Below are 12726 nucleotides of genomic sequence, written 5' to 3' on the forward strand. Positions count from 1 at the left end.
GAAAAACCAAAACCAAAAATAAAAATAAAAATTTCCAGGGCCTGGAGAGATGGTTCAGTGGTTAAAAGTACAGACACTCAAGTGCATACACATGGGCGCGCGCGCGCGTGCGCGCGCGCGCGCACACACACACACACACACACACACACACAGAGAGAGAAAAAGTTCCAGAGCCAAGTAAGCATGGCGGCTCATGCCTGTAATCTCAGCATGAGGCAATAGTTATAGCTGCGTGTTTGAAGCCAGTCTGGGCTGAATGCTGAATCCCACACCTACCTAAAGTGTGAGACTCTGTCTTATATAAGTAAACAAATATAATAAATAAAAAAATATAAACAAAATAAAACTCATGTTTTGTTTTGTTAAGTTGAGGATTCACCAGGATGGCTCAGTGGGTAAAGGCACCGGCCAACAAACATGATGTTCTGCACTCAATCCTCATGACTCACTTTGTGATATCCTGGCTCCCCTGTTCCCAACACACTCATCTACACAAAATAAGTAAATACAAATGTAATAAAATTTTTTTTGAGCAACTGAGGGTTGCTCTTAATGGTTTACCTAAACAGCAAGTGCTAATTTTTAATTATTTAATCTTGTAATTATTTATATAAAGAGATCTTATGGTTGTACACCATCATATATGAAGAGATTAACTTATTTATTCATAAAATATTTGCTTAGTGACTATTATATGCCAGGAACTGCTAGAATATGGTAATCGGCAAGACAGAATAGATAGTACAGTGTGACAATTAATAATCATACAAAAGTTTGTTAATATGCCAAGAATAAGGATTGCAAAGTTAGAAGCATAGACAGGAGTACTGCTGTGTAAATTGATTCATGGTGTTTGGCTTTTATAAATCACAGTATTTTTAATGTGAATAACGTGAGATTTTTTTGTTTTTTGTTCTTAGCTTTAAAGAAGCCTCCTGTGTTAGATTCTCCACATGAAAGTCATCAGACAATCTCCCATCTTCCAATTGGACAGCTTCTCTTACCAAACATGGCTCCAGGTATAAAGTCTCACTCAGCATTCTATTTGAGAACCAACTTACTGTTGAGCTCACTATAGAATAAGGAGGACATGCCCTTTAGCAGCATGGTGAAGTAGCATTTGTTCTTGAGATTAATATTTTTAAATGGTTGGCAAAACCTCATGATTTAGAAATAGTCACTGAAAACTGTACTTTTATATCTAGGAATGTGTTCCAGTTGGCAGAGTGCTTGCCTACGTACAAAGCCCTGGGTTCCATCTCCACCACCACATAAAACTGTCTATGCTGGTATATACATGTAATACCAATATACCAGAGATAGAGCTAGGATGATCAGAAGTTAAAAATCATGCTCTGGTGGCCCAAGACCACCCTGGGCCATGTGAGACAAAAGCTGGCTAGGTGGTTCACTTGGCGCCAAGCTTGGCAACCTGAGTCTGGTCCCTGGATTCACATGGTAGAAGGAAAGAGTCAACTCCCAAAGTTTTAGGTTCTTTGATCTGTACACATGCATGCTAGCATTTGTATGCACATGCATACACATGTGTTCACAAGCGTGCGCGCTCATGCACACATGCCAATAAATAAATAAATGTGTTAAAAATTAAATTTAAAAGTTGTTTTAAAAATAAGCATAAGCCGGGCATGGTGGCGCACGCCTTCAATCCCAGCACTCGGGAGGCAGAGGCAGGCGGATCGCTGTGAGTTCGAGGGCAGCCTGGTCTACAAAGGGAGTCCAGGACCGCCAAGACTACACAGAGAAACCCGGTCTAAAAAAAAAAAAACCCAAATAAATAAGTAAATAAAATAAAATAAACGTAATGGCTCATATCTGTAATTCTAGAACTCAAGAGACTAGAGCAGAGGATTATCTCAAATGCAAGGCCAGCTTGAGCTTTGTGTACTGAGACTGTCTCAACAATCAAACAAGAAATGTTGAGTAGTGTGGTTGTCTTAGTGTTCTGTTGCTGTGAAAAGGCACTGTGAGCACAGTAGCTCTTTTAAAAGAGAGCATTTAATTGGGGCTGGCTTACAGTTCCAGAGGCTTATTCCATTATAATCATGGCGGGAACATGGTGGCATGCAGGCAGACATGGTGCTAGAGAGTAACTGGGTCTTGCTTATGCTTCTGAAACTTCTAACTAAGGCCACTCCACAGTGATACAGTTCTTCCAACAACAAGGCCACACCTACTAATCCCTGTCATGTAGTTCCACTCCCAAATGACCAAGCATTCAAATCTATGAGCACCACCGTAGAGGTTGGGCATGCCTGTAATCTCAGCACTTGGGAAGTAGAGGTAAAAGGACCAGAAACTCAAGATCATCATTGTTAGTCACTGTTTGGTTGCTGTGAAGAGACACCATGACCAAGGCAAGGGTTATTTTAAAATTAAAAAAAATAAAAATAAAAGGCATTTTATTGGGGCTTTGTTTAAAATTTTAGAGGCTTGGTCTATAAGCATTATGGGAGGAATCATGGGAGCATGCAGGAAGTCAGGGGGCTGGGGTCTTACATTCTGATCCACAGGCAGCAGGAGAGACCCTGGGCCTGATGTGGGCTTTTGAAACCTCAAAGCTTAACCCAGTGACACAATTCCTTCAACAAAGCCACACCTCCTAATCCTTCTAATCTTTTATTCCTTTCAAACAGTTGCACTCCTTGGTGACTAGCATTCAAATAAAGGAGCTGTGGGACCATTCTTACTCAACCACTGTGATCCACTACATAGCTAGTTAGAGGACAGCTTGGGCTAACATGAACCTGTTTCAATTTAACAAAGAAATCCAAATAAACTTTTCATTTAATAAAAGTTTAGTCTTTTAATTAAGATCACAAGAATTATTTGTTTTATCAGTTTAAGCTATATTCCCTTTATTTCTGGTAGGCTGGAATAAATTCACCTTCTTCAAAATGTATAGTATCTCATAGAAGCTTTCTGTATATTAGTATACTTACTATACACCCTTTACTTAGGAATGTGTTTGTTTTCCACTGAACACCAATAATATCTTCTAACATGGAAATAGTGTGATTGAAAGGAGCCACTTTGGGGAGATGATAGAAAAGAATAAAGAAGCTAGGACTAGCGAGTTAGCTCATCTGTGAAATGCTTGCCACACAAGCATTCAGGCTAAGTGTGACCCTCAGCACCCCAGTGAAATGCTGGGCTTGACAACCTGTACTTGCACCAGGAGGTAGAGACAGTTCTCTCCCTGAAGCTTACTGGTTAGCCAACCTAGTCTAATCAGAAAGCCATGAAAGACAGTAAAAGTCATTGTGTCAGAAACAAAGTAGACACTCCTGAGGAGTAACACCTACAGGTGACCTGTGGCTTCCACACGCACTTGTACAAGCATGCACACGTGTGCACACACACAAAAGAAGTAGAGATTGCTGTCTGAAGAATTTCCTGATTTCAAAACTATTAGCCATTAAGAGTCTAGTGGGCTGGGAATGCAACTCAGTAATACAGCAATTCCCTAGCTTGTATGAAACCATAGTTTCTATTCTCAATGCTGGATAAAAATAAAATAAAAACCAAGACATTGATGAGAAATTACAGTCAGTGGTAGAGATACTTAACTACAGAGCAAGTGGCATTTGGTAAAGCTTCTTTTTAACCAACCAGCTCTGTGACCTCCCATTGTCAAATGGCCATGGCTTTTTGCTTGTCTAAAATAGATTATATGAAATTCATTAAGAACTACATTCCTCGGGGCTGGAGAGATGGCTCAGAGGAGCACTGACTGTTCTTCCAGAGGTCCTGAGTTCAATTCCCAGCAACCACCTGGTGGCTCACAACCATCTATACTGGGATCTGATGCCCTCTTCTGGTGTACATGAAAACAGTGTACTCATACACATAAAAAAATTAATTAATTAAAAAAAATTACATTCCTCAATCAGGATGTAAAGTAAATAAATAACTTAATTAATAAAAAAATAAGAGTTACATTCTTGGGTTTGGGATTTAGCTCAGTAGTGGAATGCTTGCTTAGCTCTGAATTCAGTCCTAGGTAGGGGTGTGTGTGTGTATTTGTGTATATGTGTGTTCTTAGCTGGTAGATGGTGACTCAAACCTTTAATCCCAGAACTCAGGAGGCAGAGGCAGGTGGATCTCTGAGTTCAAGAAGAGCTTGGTCTATAGAGTGAGTTTCAGAACAGCCAGGGCTACATAGAAAAACCCTGTCTCAGGGAAGAAAAAAGAAAAGAATCACATTGTTTTAATTTGATGTTTTATACCACAGGTTTGCATCTAAATCAGAATGAAAATCCCGGCACTTCAAAACAGAACCCTTCAAATCCTCTTCAGCACTTAATTCCAGTTTCAAACCTGGAGCGGGAGCCCAGAATTCAAACAGACACACTAAAGCAGGCCACGAGGGACCGAGTCAATGATTTCCACAAGCTGAAGCAAAGTAAGAATCTCCTGATGAATACTATGCTAACAGGAGTTCATTAACTATCATGTCTGTCTTTGCAGGACTGGATTGTAGTCTCATTGTTATGCTCTTAACAAATTCGTAAAGAGAAAGTATGATTCTGTTAAAATTTAAAAGAAAAATAGGTTTTAAATGGATAGAAATTAGTCTAAAGAAACCATAAAAGGTTTATCATGGTCACTGTTAATAAACTTAAAGTGAGTTAATTTTTTAAAAAATGCTTATTCTCCAGGACAGCCAAGGCTAACACGGAGAAACCCTGTCTCAAAACAAAAACAAAAACAAAAACAAAAAACGCGTATTCTTGTGCACTGAAATTTTTTTAGAGAAATGAGAAAAGATACAGTCTGTGAGTCTAATGACTGGAAACTTTGATTAGGAGTGCAGAAAATAGCTTTAAAAAGTGGAATATTCAGAGAGAACAGGCACCCGATGAGGCTGCTGTAGTCCATCCCTTCCAGTTGTCTGTGCCTCGTGTAGGTGTGAACACACTCATGGCACTGTGGAATGAAATCCGTTGCTTAGTTACTTCAGAGGAACTGATTGTGGTAAGTTAACACTTCTGTGAATCTGTGTAACTCCAGTTAGCACATTCTTGGTACCTATAAGGAAACCCACTATAGCGGAGAGAGTTTACTGGAGGAGCTGTTCGTTACATCAGCTCCTTAAACTGCTGCACATTTGCTTTCTTTTCATGGCTTCTTCTTCCCTTCAGTTCTGAGTGGACAGAGTGTTCAACAGCTCCAATTGTGGCAGCAGCTGTCCCCAAACCATAGCATTGTTTGCACATAGGTTTCTTACAGGTTGAGAACTGGGCAACATATTTAATTCATTCAAATATTTCTCTTGTTTTCTAACAGTTACTTATATGTGTGTATATATAAACATATAGTTTGGATATTAATTGGCTTCCCTTCCATGGTATCTTAAAGCCTATTTGTGTATCATGATTAAAATGCTACATAAATATTTTATTTGTAAGAATGTAGCTAATATCTTAAATATGTAGGAAAAAAAATATTTTCTTGAAGTCCCACTGTGGAATTGGCCCTTGTGTTAGCTACTTCTTGACTGCTGTGAAGCACCTGAGGGAAGCAGTTTAAGGAACGGTGTGTTTATTTTGGCCCAAAGTTTACTATAGCACATCAGGGTGGGGAAGGCGTGTCCACAGGAGCTTGAGGCAGCTGAGCACAGTACATCCTTATCCTCAGACAAGACACAGAGATGCTGCCCAGCTCATGTTCTCCTCCTTGTTCCATCTGGGATCCCAGCCCATGGGTGACACCACACACAGTTAGAGTAGATCTTGCAGCTTTGTCTCATCTGGATGATCCTCCACAGATGTGCCAGAGGCTTGTCTCTGCAATAAGTCTAGATCTTACCAAGTTGACAGTAGTAACCATCACAGACTGAAGCAGCAAGGACAGAGGGCAGCATTAAACAAGAGGGTTAAATGACTTGGTCCTGGTGGCTAACACCTATACTCCTAGGCACTTCAAAGGGTGAGACAAAGAATCACAATTTTTTTGTTTGTTTGTTTTTTGAGACAGGATTTCTCTGTGTAGCCTGAGGATCACAAATTTTAAGCCAACCAAAGTTAATGAGTTCAAGGCCAGCCTGGCCTGCATAGTGAAAAGGGGGGGGGGGGAGCAAGGGAGGGGGGAGCAGATCCTGAAGTGCATCTCAGCTGACAGAGTGTTTGCCAATCATGTGTGAAGCCCTGGATTTTATTTCCAGCCCACATAAACCAGGGATGACAGTGCGTACCTGTAACCTCAGCCTTTAAGGGGAGGTAGAAGCAGGAGTAGGAGTTCAAGGTCATCCTTGGTGCATGTTGAGCTTGTGAGACATGCAGTTCTCCCAAACAGAAAAAAACATTAATACACAGCTGGTAAGATGGCTCGGTGAGTAAAAGTGCTTGCTGACAAGCATGATGATCGGAGTTTGATCCCCAGGACCAGCACAGTGAAAAAAAAAAAAAAAAAGATAACTGACTTTTGCAAACTGTCCTCTGACCTCCACATGCATGAGCTACATCACCCTTGCACAGATTTGTGCACATGCATACCACACAAACACTAAATGTTAAAAAGGACAACAATAATAATAGTAATAATAAAGCTTTTAGTTTGTCACCTAGATTCTCTTACAACATTGATTCTACAGTATTATTTGTTAGTATTGATTTGTATTTACATATATGTAGGTCAATCAGTAACTAAAGAATGTCTGTAATTCTGGGAAATAACTTTCTATAACTTATTTTGGAAATCCTTACTGAGCTTATTTTTTATATATCATTAATGTATATAAAGAACTGAAATAACTTTTTTTTTTTTTTTTAAAGAAAAAAGTGTGTGTGTGGCCAGGCACAGTGACTCACGCCTGTAATCCCAGCACTCAGGGAGGCAGAGGCCTCTGTGAGTTTGAGGCCAGTCTGGTCTACAAAGGGAATCCAGGACAGCTAAGGCTACAACAGGAAAACCCTGTCTCAAAAAACAAAAACAGGAAAAAAAAGAAAAAGTATGTGTTTTGCCTATATGTATGTATATGTACCATTTACACACAGTGCTCTTGGAGGCCAGGAGACAGGGTTGGGCCTCCTAGAGCTGGGGTTCCAGGGAGTTAAGAGTCACTGGGTGCTGGGAGCTGAACCTCGTTCTCTGCAAGAGTATCAAGTTCTCTAAGCCACTGTATGTCTCTCCAGCCCCCAAAACACTGTTTTTAAATTCACTTTAGTTAACATTATTTGTTATATGCCTTTTATGGGGTAGTGGGAACAGGGTCTTGCTACAGAGTCTAGGATGACCTAGAACTTGTAGTCTACTCCCATCTCAGCTTCCTGAGCATTACAGGCACGTACCACTACACCAGCTTTCTATATACCTTTTAATTTTATTTTTTATTTTATATATATATATATGATGTTTTGCCTGCATGTGTGTCTGTATACCACTTATATACCTGGTGCCTGTGGAGACCAGAAGAGTGTGTCAGATACATAAAACAGGAGTTATCGGCAGTTGTGAGCCACCATGTGGGTGCTGGGAATTGAATCCAGGTCATTAAGATACACATGTGCATGCACACACACAAACACATACATTTTCTCTGTGTGTCTGAATGTGGGCCCCAGTGCTTGAGAGGACAACTCAGGGTGTTGTTCTTCACTTTCCACTCTGCCTTCTACCTTTCACCTTGTTTGGGACAGGTGCTGGTTTGTTGTCACTGATTGCCAGGCTAGCTGGCTCTTGAACTTATGGGACTGTTCTCTCTCTGTCTCTCATGTACCTATAGGAATACTGTTGCTTGGCTTATGTGTCTGGCTTTTACAGGGATCTCAGGCTTTGAGCTCAGTTCTTCACACTTGAGCATACACTTACCCACTGAGCTATCTGCCCAGTCCACATACACATTTTATATAAATATATACATACACATATGTAATACATATTTGATTATGCCTTTTACTACTTATATTATTTCATATTTTCTTATATTAGTTGTCATGATTGACTGTTTTTCCCAGATTATTTATTGCTCCTACTTTGAATTCAAGTATATTTCAAAGAATGAAATTACTGAGTCAAGCACTTGGCTAGCTTTGCAGCTTCTATCATCACATTCTTCTTTAGAGCAGTTTTTTTGTTTTGTTTGTTTGTTTTATTAAAGGTTTATTTATTTCTTATTATGTACACACTGCTCTGTCTGTAGATGCACCTGCAGGCTAGAAGAGGGCATCAGATCACATTATAGATGGTTGTGAACCACCATGTGGTTGCTGGGACTTGAACTCAGGACCTCTGGAAGAGCAGTCAGTGCTCTTAACCGCTGAGCCATCTCTCCAGCCCCCTTTTAGAGCAGTTTTATAGTGTCCCTGCAGATAGTTAAGGTCATATGTTACCCTGTGATCTGTCTCTTAAAGGGTATTTAGAATTAAACAGTCCTTCAGCATGTTTTAGTGGTCTTGGAGGTGTAGCTCAGTAGTGGCACACTTCTCTACAAGGCCTTGGGTTTAGTCTCCAGCCTTACTTTCTGATGGCCTGTTTTGTTTTGTTTTAATATTCTTTATTAATTTTGAGACATGATCTCACTACATTGCCCAGGCTGACCTGAACAGGAGGGAGTTCAGGTCACTGGGCTCAAGTGACCCTCCTCTGTAGCCTGCAGAGCAGCCTGGCTGCCTATGTTGTTTTATATGAGGAACTTTATTTTGATGATTTCTTGGTATGTTATTTGTATTATTATTTTTTTAAGGTTTTTCAAGACCGGGTTTCTTTGTGTAACAGCCCTGGCTGTCCTAGACTCTCACTTTGTAGACCAGGCTGCCCTCAAACTGACAGAAATCCACCTGCCTCTGCCTCCCGAGTGCTGGGATTAAAGGTATTTGCCACCATGCCTGGCTTACCCTGAAGTTTTTATAGATTGTTTCTACATACTTGTAGAATTTTTTAGAATAATTCAGATAGTAGCTTTTTAAAAAGTATTTTATTTAAGTTTAATTTATGTGTGTTAGTGGGAGGGTGTCAGATCTTGGAGTTACAAACAGTTGTGAGCTGCCATGTTGGTGCTGGGAATTGGACCCAGGTCCTTTGGAAGAGCAGCCAGTGCTCTTAACCACTGAGCCATCTCTCTAGCCCCAGATATTAGCTTTTAATAAATGACTTTTTAAATGTTTATCCTACTCTGGTGCTTTTCCTGGTAGAAGTCTTTATTTATGTATTGTCTTTATATTTGTTTGGTTTTTTTGTTTGTTTTTTTTTTTTTTTAATTTATGTGTATGTGCATGTTGGGAGTGAAGCATTTGCAACTGTGTGTGCAGGTCCCCACAGTGACCAGGAGAGGACTCTGCCTCCTGAGGACTAGAGTCACAGACAGCTGTAAGCTACTATGTGGGTGCTGAGAATTGAGCCTTCATCCTCTGGAAGAGTAGCCAGAAGAACCCTGCGCCCATTAAAGCATCATTCCCTATTCTCCTAAGAGCCTCTAGCAACCACCAATCTGTTACTGTAGATATTTCAATAAGTAGAATCATAGAATCATAGACTATGTGGCCTTAAACCAAATGTGGTGGTATACTTTGATGAGCCCCGCACCTGAGTGGTAGAGGCAGGGAGCTCAGAGGTTCAAGGTCATAGCAAATGAGAAGCTGCCCTTTAGTGCCTTGCTTCTTAGCATCCATCCATCCATCCCCCCCGCCCCCCTCTCTCTCTCTCTCCTGTTTTTGTTTGTTTGTTTTTGGTTGTTTTGTTTTTTTTTCAAGACAGGGTTTCTCTGTGTAGCTTTGGCTGTCCTGGACTCACTTTGTAGACCAGGCTGGCCTCAAATTCACAGCGATCCACCTGCCCTTGCCTCCCGAGGGCTGGTATTAAAGGCGTGTAGCATGTATCACTGGGTTTTTTTTTTTCCTTTATAAGTTAGATAATAATCATTTTATGGATACATTTTGTTTATTCATCTATTGATGGACACTTGTTTCTACTTTTGGACTATTAAAAGGAGTGCTGCCGTGAAGATTCTTGCTAGACACCTGCTTTCAGGTTTTTGGATATGTACCTAGATGTGGAATTGCTGAGTCACATAATATTTCTATGTTTAGCTTTTTGAGGACCTGCCAGGCTGCTTTCCATAACAGCTGCACCATTTTATTAGTACATTCCTCCCTGAAATATGGAAGAGTTCCAGGGCAGAGGATATGGCTCAGTTGGTAGAATGCTAGCCTAGCATGCAAGAATCCCTGTCCTGTCTTTGATTGCCAGCACCACATTAAAAACAGACATATTTGTATTCTCAGCTTCGATGGTGAGCTTGAGGCCACCTGGACTACATTGAGACTCTGTCTTAAAAAATAAAGAAAAGGCCGGGCGGTGGTGGCGCACGCCTTTAATCCCAGCACTTGGGAGGCAGAGGCAGGTGGATCACTGTGAGTTCGAGGCCAGCCTGGTCTACAAAGTGAGTCTAGGACAGCCAAGGCTACACAGAGAGACCCTTTCTCGAAAAACCAAAAAAAAAAAAAAAAAAAAAAAAAAAAAAAAAAAAAAGAAAAAGAAAGAAAGAAAGAAAGAAAAAGAAAAAAGTTACAGTTTCTCCCCCTTGCCAGCAGCATTTACTCTTTCACCACCCTCGCCCCGCCCCTCTTTTCTCTATGTGCTGCCAACCTGCTGGGTGTGATGGGGTATCTCATCCTCTTTGTTTGCGTTTCAGTGCTGGGGATCAGGCGCAGCAGGCCTTGCACTGACTTCCTAGGCTTCAGTTCTTTTGATTTTGATTTGTTTCCCTAAAGACTGAGCTCCTTTTACTGTTTTATTTGTATATCCTCTTTGGAGAAATGTCCATTCAAGTCCTTTGCCCACTTTTAAAACTGGATTTGTTTCTGGTTTTGTTGTTGTTGTATATATCTTATAGACAGGCTTTCTCTGTGTAGTCCTGACCGTCCTGCTGTAGCTCATTATGTAGTGCCTGCGCCTGCCTTCTGAGCACCACCCAACATTTTTTTCTCGATTTTGTGTGCTGCTTTTTTACTGTTCCTATAATTTCAAGCCCTAGCACCACAGGAGGGAAGGGAGGAGACTCTCATTGAATAATTGTAACATTCTTACAAAAACCCGGCTGGCCCCCAGTGCATAAGTTTGATTCTGGGTTATGAATTATGTTCCACAATATGTATGTCTGTCCTTAATGTCAGGATCAGACTGTTCTGATTATCATCATCCATCAAGTGCCATTTTGTGCTACCTTGATTTAATTTATCCCTATTTTATTCTGCTTATGTTATGTGAATCAGATAGTTTTCAGATTCTTCATTGCTAGCACATTGAGTCAGTAGTAATTCTGTGTCTAGCTGCTTAGCAAATGTGATGCAGAAGGCTTTTAGTTGTGTGTATCCAAGCATGTCAGTCTTCACTCTTACAACAATCTTTCTTTTCTTAATAGAGATTCTTTTCTCTTTTTGTTTGGAGAAGTTTGCTTCTTCATTTTGTTGTTGCTTGTCTGGGAGGTTATTTTGTTGGGTTTTTCTGTTTGTTTTGGTCTTCTGGTTTTCTTTTTTTAAACATTTGTTTATTTTCTGTGCCTGAATGAATGTATATGTACCATATAATGTAACTGCCCATGGACTCCATAGGAGGGTGTTAGATTCCCCAAAACTGGACTTACAGGCATTTGTGAGTTGCCTGATGTGGATGCTGGGAACAGAACCCAGGTCCTCTGCGAGAGTATCAAGTGCTCTTAACCACTGAGCCATCTCAGCCCCTTGTTGTTGGAGACAGTCTTGCTGTGTAGCTCTAATTGACCTAAAATACAGATCAGGCCCCAAGCCTCATGAGTGTTGAAATTACAAGGATGAGCCACCATATGCAACATTTGAAATAATAATAGTATCTTTTTTTTTTTTTTTGTCTTTTGAGACAAGGTTTCTCTGTGTGTAACCCTGGCTATGCTGGAACTCATTTTGTAGACCAGGCTGACCTCAAACTCAACAGAAATCCACCCTCCTCTGCCTCCCAAATCCTGGGATTAAAGGCACATGCCACCACACCCAGCCTTGAAAATATTTTTATATATATTTATTTAGTGTGTGTACCTATGTGCATGTGTGTGCTACAGTTTGTGTATGCGGGTCAGAGGATGACGTAGCAAAGCCAGTTCTCTTCTTGTACCTTGTGGGTGCCAAGGATTCCGTTGTCAGGTGTGATGGTAAGTTCCTTTATCTGCTGAGCGTCTTCTCATTGGCCTAGAATGGTTTTTGTTTGTTTTGTTTTGAGGCAAAGTCTCTTTCTCAATCTGGATTGGAGCTCCTGAACTAGCTGGATTGGAGCTCCTGAACTAGCTAGAATGGAGCTCCTGAACTAGCTGGAATGCCCTCCAACTGCTGCTGGCTCTCCTAGCCTACCTCCTCCTGGGTCATTGCCACGTTGTATTACAGCTTTATGTCACCATACTTGGATAATTTCCCTTTTTTCTCCCCTTCTAAGTTTGTAAGATTCAGTGCTTCTCTATACCTATGTTTATTTGTTTCACCCTTCTTAGTAAATGTCTGTTACCCTATGAAACATGATTACCAAACTAACTAGAGTAGGGAAGGGTCTGTTTCACCTAACAGCTTACAGTCCTTCATGAGGGAAGTCAGAACAGGAATTCAAGGCAGGAGCTAGAGCAGAGGCCATGGAGGGCTGCTGCTTACTGACTTGGTCCTTCTGGCTTGCTCAGCCTGGTTGCTCATACTCCCCAGGACCATTTTGCTCCTAAGGAGTGACATTACTCATAGTGGGCTTGGAACC

At 40.8% G+C, this 12726-nt stretch overlaps 1 protein-coding gene across 3 annotated transcripts in view; it reads left to right on the top strand.

Moving 5' to 3' along the window:
- Golm2 (golgi membrane protein 2) overlaps positions 1-12726 on the top strand; it is a 71379-nt gene that overhangs the window by 43329 nt on the left and 15324 nt on the right. For all 3 annotated transcript variants that reach the window (XM_051144511.1, XM_051144509.1, XM_051144510.1), the window contains 2 exons: positions 921-1019; positions 4253-4423. In XM_051144511.1, coding sequence (XP_051000468.1) covers positions 921-1019; positions 4253-4423 — 270 coding nt within the window. The remainder of the gene's footprint in view (positions 1-920; positions 1020-4252; positions 4424-12726) is intronic.

This window comes from Acomys russatus, chromosome 4 (genome assembly GCF_903995435.1).
Source record: "Acomys russatus chromosome 4, mAcoRus1.1, whole genome shotgun sequence".
Taxonomy (NCBI): domain Eukaryota; kingdom Metazoa; phylum Chordata; class Mammalia; order Rodentia; family Muridae; genus Acomys; species Acomys russatus.